This window comes from Bidens hawaiensis, unplaced genomic scaffold, assembly GCF_021521415.1.
Source record: "Bidens hawaiensis isolate Kalapana, Puna unplaced genomic scaffold, B.hawaiensis_p1.1 tig00025969_1, whole genome shotgun sequence".
Classification (NCBI taxonomy): Eukaryota; Viridiplantae; Streptophyta; class Magnoliopsida; order Asterales; family Asteraceae; genus Bidens; species Bidens hawaiensis.
In genome coordinates, this window is record NW_027494168.1 from 230526 (window position 1) to 237138 (window position 6613).

The 6613-nt window shown below is 33.2% G+C and overlaps 1 protein-coding gene across 1 annotated transcript; it reads right to left on the reverse strand.

Moving 5' to 3' along the window:
* Positions 1-302: 302 nt before the first annotated feature.
* On the reverse strand, positions 303-6351 carry LOC143572564 (ABC transporter G family member 1-like). Its single transcript, XM_077057694.1, has 8 exons — positions 6050-6351; positions 3186-3265; positions 2329-2793; positions 2159-2245; positions 1525-1641; positions 1244-1441; positions 1020-1106; positions 303-926 (listed from the first exon to the last, which is right to left on the reverse strand). Exons 1-8 carry the CDS (start codon positions 6321-6323, stop codon positions 303-305), a joined length of 1932 nt encoding a protein of 643 aa, XP_076913809.1. The 5' UTR covers positions 6324-6351.
* Between the last annotated feature and the right edge of the window lie 262 nt (positions 6352-6613).

Genomic DNA, 6613 nt, shown 5'->3' on the forward strand with positions numbered 1-6613 from the left:
TAAGCGTATCTAGCTATATCATGAGAGATGATGATACAAAGGAAGAGTGTCAAGAAGAGATTATTTTGTTCAATATATGAAAAAGTACCATGAAATTTCTCTATACATATAGTCAAGACTTGAAAGGTTACATAATAGAAAAAGACATTATAAATGGATATAAAAAATATAATATATCTCTCACAATAATATGAAGATATGATTGATACGGAATACATTTCAAGAAGTAAGCTAGCTAGGTTCATGTAGACAGTAGATGCATAAATAGAAGAGCTAGACATACTAAATGGGTTTTAGCTTAATCAATTAGTACTCAACAACAAAGCTCTAACGATAGGTTTCACCCTCTCGGTTGTCTTTATAATAAAAATGAGCATTACCCTATATATAAACACCATACCGAATATGATACCAAGATTGATCCACTTAGAGTATCCCATCTCTACTTGCAATAAACCCGTCAATATCATGTCCCCGTTAAGGGTAGGAGGGCCTCCCAAGTACTCAGGGAACTTAAGACCTTGGAACTCATTTTTATACAATCCTTGTAATCCATACCTATGGAATGATACATAGTACATAGGGTATCTCCATAATACTTTAGGTAAATCATCTGGCAACCTGAAAAATCCAGCACTTAGTATCATCAAGCCTTGGATTCCAGCACCTACAATTATGCCCATTAGCAAATTTGGCACGATCGTAGCTACGATCATCATGAGGCATTCAACGAGTAACATTGACGCGAAGATCATTGATACAAAATAGATGAATTGTTCACATTCTCTTTGAAGGCCTACAAGCGAGTAAGCTATTACTCCTGGGACTAAAGATATGAGAGCTAGGTAGGGTGTTGAGGAGATCGCATGACTAATAACAAACGAGCCAACACCATAATGTCCATTTAATCGTTCCCATTCAAAGACCTACACATATAAAGTTGCAACATGGTTGCGAATAAAAACACCGTAAAAAAGCTCATTCATTTCTTCAAGAACACATGAAATTCATCAACAAACCTTCATTTCCTCAATGAAAGAGGGGAAACCGCCAATAGACAATATGGTAAGAAATGAAGAGACAAACACAAGCATTGAAATCCTAGCCTGTCATTGTGAACCATTTCAGAAACTTTTTTTTAGCACCAATTTCTCTTATAGAGAGTTTAAAATTTGGGCAAAACTTAGCTTCATACATCTACACTTCTCGAATATATAGTTGTATATTCCAATATATAACTTACGTTTAAGGAGCTAAATCCGGAACCAAGATCATAGAAGACAGTTCCCACGGCAAAACACAAAGCGATATATATGCCAAGCCGTAACCAATAATATCCTATATCGCGATACATGTTTATGAATGATCTTTTTACAAGGACCTGACATTGCGTAATGAAACTAGCTTTCATGTTTTTCACGTTTTCATTAAGTCCTCCTTCCTTTACAATTCAAAATTGTGATTATTAATGTATATTCAATCTAGAGCATGATTAAAAGTAAGAACACATAGTATGATCTCTACCTGTCTACATATAGAAGCTATTTCACTTTTGACATCCATATATATCTCAGATGACATGTAGGATTCAGAAAGTAGATCGACTACTTTCTCAACAGCTAAATGTCCTCTAACGTGGTTCTAATTATATGTGGGAAAAGTAGCCGTTAGTATGTAGATGATCATCAAACAAGTTCAAGCAGAAGAAAATTCCCAAAAGGGTAATGCGGGAAATTCACAAATGTATTTTTATATTCATCATTTGAGTTTTACAGATAACTTTTTATGTTAAATATTTTTGTTATATATATATATATATATATATATATATATATATATATATACAGGGGAACGTTCAAGAGAAAACTTAAAAATTAAAAAAAAAATCTTAATTTAAAAAGAAAATATTTTCATTTTTTTTTCTTACATATTTTGTTATTTTTCACCAGAAAAAAATAAAAATAAAAGTAGATGTAGTGCACATATACAGTAGTGTTGTATTACATATATAGAATAATTACTTGGTAATTTTAAAAAGTTAAAAAGACCATTTAGTCAATGACTCCGGCAAACATTTAGTTAAAAAGACCATTTAGTCAATATCTTTTATTATTAATTAATAATCGGTGACATAAAAGGGTGAACAATTAGGACCTACCTCATCAAAGTCTGTGTTGATTGTTAAGAGAAAGTGATCGGCAGGATTTTGTAGATCTGGACATGGAAAACCATTTGCTGCAAAAAACTGATTATAGCAATAGTTAATTACCTTGATGATTTCGCGATTATCATAAGTCTAATAACTTTTGTCATGATCATAAGAACTACCTTATTTGCTGAAAATGCAGGACCGAAATATATTGTTTTCCCCGAAGAGAGAAGGCAGAGAATATTAAAAAGCCCAAAAACATGGCTGCTAGGTTGATGGATAGCTGCTAAAACTGTCATCCCATATTGTCGAGTGAGCTTAACGATCTGGTTCATCACATAATATGAGGCTGCACTGTCAAGACCACTTGTTGGCTCATCAAGCAATAGAAGTTTAGGGTGTGTTAAGAGTTCTAAGCAGACGCTTAGACGTCGTTTCTGACCACCGCTAAGTCCTTTGACTCCCCAGCCTCCTATTCTTGTGTTCATCGAATCCTTGAGCCCCATATCCCTTATGATTCTATCTGCTCTTTCCCTCTTCAAGGATCTTGGCATGGAATTACGCAGTTGGAGTTCAGCTGAGTAGTATACTGTTTCTTTAACCGTTAAAGTCCATGTTAAGACTGGTTCTTGAGTCATATAAGCCTATACCAATTTTAAAGTACAATATTAGAATTTCGATTCTAATATCCAAGAAAGATGTTTTGAATCTAGAAGAAAAATACAAGCTTGTTGCATATTTTGGTTGTGGTTGCAAGAGTGGAAACTTCCTAGGAGTTCTTTCATCCTAGTATTGTTACCACTCAAGCACGTATAACTATGGAGTTCTTGTCGCCCATAAATATGGCCACAAAAACATGTACGCTGATGCATTTAAGATCTTGTATTTCTAATAGCCCCATTACCCCCAATATCTCTTCAGTTTATAGCCAACATAAAATTTGTGTACCGTGTTACACCTCGTGAGTGATTTCCTTTGTCGTACTAGAATCCTTTAAATAAATACACTGTTACTCACTAATGAATTATACACGTACCATAGTGCCAAATGCGAGTCTTAGCTTCCTTCCGTTTATTAGAACATCTCCACTGTTCCTTACATTTGACGCCAACCTCCCTATGATTGTAAAAATAAATACCTTAACTTTTTAAACTAATTTGAGATATTTTCCTTATAAATGTATTTATTTTTTAGTATGCTTTTTAATTAAATTTTAAATTATAATTTTTTTAAATTAAATATGTAGTTACAATTATAAAAAAGAAAATGTTGCGTAATCTAAAAAAAATATATATATGTGTATTATTTATTGTGTTAATAATGGGTTTTATAACTTGTTTGATTAACATTAATAAAAGTTATAACAAAAATAGCATTTTAGTATTTTGAAAATTGTTTAGTAAAAAACGTATTTTTAGATTATTTAGTTATAAAAATGGAAAATATAATTTGTATGATAGTTAGTAATGATTTTCTAATGTGTTTTTTCATTTAGGTATATTGTTAAAATTTGGTTATTAATTTACTAAATTTGGAATTAGGCAAGTAAAGTAAAAAAAAAAAATAGATTAATTTACAATTACTAAATTTTTATATTTCACAAATGAATAATAATAAACTTTTTAAAATTTTGTGAGAATTAATGTGAGAGTGACAAGTGTCAAAACATATATCCTTTAATTAAAGAGTATATAGATTATGATTGACAATTTAGACACGATACACGAATTATACACGAACCTACGTACCTCTAACAGGTATCGGGCATGGCCTTAATAGGTTTCGCGTACTAAACAGGTAAAATACCTGTTTACTTGTTAAGTACCTGATTAGATTTTTTTATAAATAAAAATATAAAATAATATAATATGTTATATACCCTAAATAGTTAACTCTAAATTTTCATACCAAATAATTGAACACAATGCACATCCTTCTAATCCGACATCAAACAGACGGCGCACAAACCCTTCTCTGATTCTCCCTATCCGGATCTCTGGTAGTTCGGTGGTTTCCCTCCACATCTCTGTTACTCACAGCCCTTCGATTCTCCAATCCACCTCTCCACGTATCCGATTCTCTGGCAATTCGGCCTCCTTGAAGTTGCAGGTTCGTGTGTTCTAAACAGATCTTATCGTGCATACTTGGAATTAGCAGGTATGTGTTCAGGTTTGGGATACAAGTACAGGATAAGTTTTTGTGTGATGTTTATGTCTTATCATGTACGAGTATACATAATATGTTAGCCCTAATATGGATAAATTAGGGCTAACTACCAAACGACTAGAGATCTATGACTAAATTTATACATATTTACTTGTTAGCAGACACATGTCACTTTTTGATCGATTTATATAATTAATGAAGGTGCTCTTGTTATTTGTGTTGTATTTAACTTATAAACAAGTGTTTTGGCAAAGTTGTGGAGTGCATTTTTGCCCAAAACGTTGGGGAATATCTCCTCTCTCTCTCTCTCTCTAGCATTTTTGGCTGTTTTGATGAAGATGATGGAGGGGCCAATAAGTAAAACCAATCAATGAAGATGGAAAATAGGGAATTTGGTGTTTTCCATTACTCTTGGTCTTAGTTTGGGGTCCAACTAGGGACACCCAAACACCCACCAATACACGGGGCGTATTGAGGGGTATATAAGGACCTAATACGCATTGTATAACGTTATACAGGACGTATTGATAGACGTTTTAGCAAAAAATGAGATGTCCCCGTAGTTCTCCCTTGGTTGTCCTTGCTTCTCGTGTATCGTGACTGATATGAGATGACTCATACTGTATTTCATTTATTAGTTGTCCTTCATAAAGTCACTTAAAGGTTTTACATTTTTTTAATAGTTAACTTTCACTAGTTGTAAATATTCTTTTTTTGTAGGATAATCTCTTTCTATAATTGTTCTCTTTTTATAATTTATAATTAGTTAAGACAAATGAAATATATATGAGTTTATTTTCCTGTTAACTTCAAGGATTATAACGGTGAAGAAAAAAAATCAGCAAACAATATTCAAGTTTCACAACTGTTAATAAAATAGTCATTATATAATAACCAAGATTCACATATTTCAATTTTAATTCATTTAAATTTAACTTTTCAAGATTTATAAAAAAAATACGAAAAATTAGAACAGTAAAGAGCTCCCGGGGTTCAAGTACCGACATGATCTGGTTAGGGATGTGCTCTTTGATATATTCAGGCGAGCTGGAATTTCTGTTAAGAAAGAAGCACCTGTGAATTCCTGACTGACCCGTCGGAGGGAAGATCATCTCTTCGACCGGCTGACATTTTGGTGTTTGGATGGATAGGAGGGAAACACGTGTGTGTGGATTTAACAGGGGTTTCTCCTTTGGTGGGCTTAGGGAGTAGTGGTTTCGCGGTCGGTCAAGCCGCATTAAAAGCTGCTTCAGGTAAGGTGGCAAAACATGAAAAGGCGTGTCTTGACAACCGACATGTATTTATTCCTTTTGCTTTTGACACTTTTGGTTTCCTCGCGCTTGAAGCTGTGGAGCTACTTACCCGTGTTCAGCGGGTCATGCATAGTAATGTTATGACTCCAAGATCAGCAAATATAGTTTTTAAAAGATTGGGTTTTGCGATTCAAAAAGAAGTAGCGGCGCAGCTTGTTGCCCGTTTGCCTTCTGTTTCGATGTAATCCAATATTTAATATTAGTAAAGAAACTTAAGTGACAAAGTAAAAAAGAAAAAAATAAAAAAAAAAGTGAATTTTATAGGATATTTGAAAATTTTAGATATTATTTTATGAGATCCCTTATTTTATTGTGTAAAGCTATCCCTTTGATTTAAAAGATTTTTCTTTTCTTTTTTCTTTTTTTTAAAGATAAAAAAGAAAAAAGGCAATGCTAACTCAAGGGTCCAATGCATGCTTACCACCCAAAGAATCAAGTAGAGTAGATTTCCCACATCCGGATGGACCCAGAATGGCCACAATCTCTCCTGGTTTGGCGAAACCGGTGGAACCAAAAAGTATGGTTTTACATGCATCTCTTCCATTATAGCTTGAGACAGAAACTCGAAGCTCATTCCATGTCAAATGGGCTCCGCTCCTTTGCTTTGTCATAAGTGACTCAGAATCAACCATTTCTTCTCCCCATGTTCCTTCTGGTTCTGAACATATTTCATTGTTGTGTATTAGACCACCCATTCAAGATGAAACGTCAAAATGTAAAACTAGAGAGAGAGTTAGTAGTAGTTCGGAATGATGAGAAGGGTAAGGGCAAAATATATAGCAAGAACATTGCAAAGACAGTTCTATGAATTTAATGTCTATATTTAATACCTTATCCTTAGAGTCTTGTGACACATGCTTTGATATCTTGAGCATATTTTGTTGATCTATATAACTTTTAAAATATGATAGTTTTATAAAATTGAAGTATTCTATTATAACTGTTTATTTTGAACTAATTTTAGACATAAATAAACTTAATTCAA

Excerpts from the sequence above, each read along its gene's own strand:
- LOC143572564 (XM_077057694.1), bottom strand. The coding sequence starts at position 6,323 with ATGGGTGGTCTAATACACAACAATGAAATATGTTCAGAACCAGAAGGA. Across the intron at positions 2,246-2,328 it reads CTGCATTTTCAGCAAATAAG|TTTTTTGCAGCAAATGGTTT; the intron begins GTAGTTCTTATG and ends TGCTATAATCAG. Across the intron at positions 1,642-2,158 it reads TCAACACAGACTTTGATGAG|AACCACGTTAGAGGACATTT; the intron begins GTAGGTCCTAAT and ends ACATATAATTAG.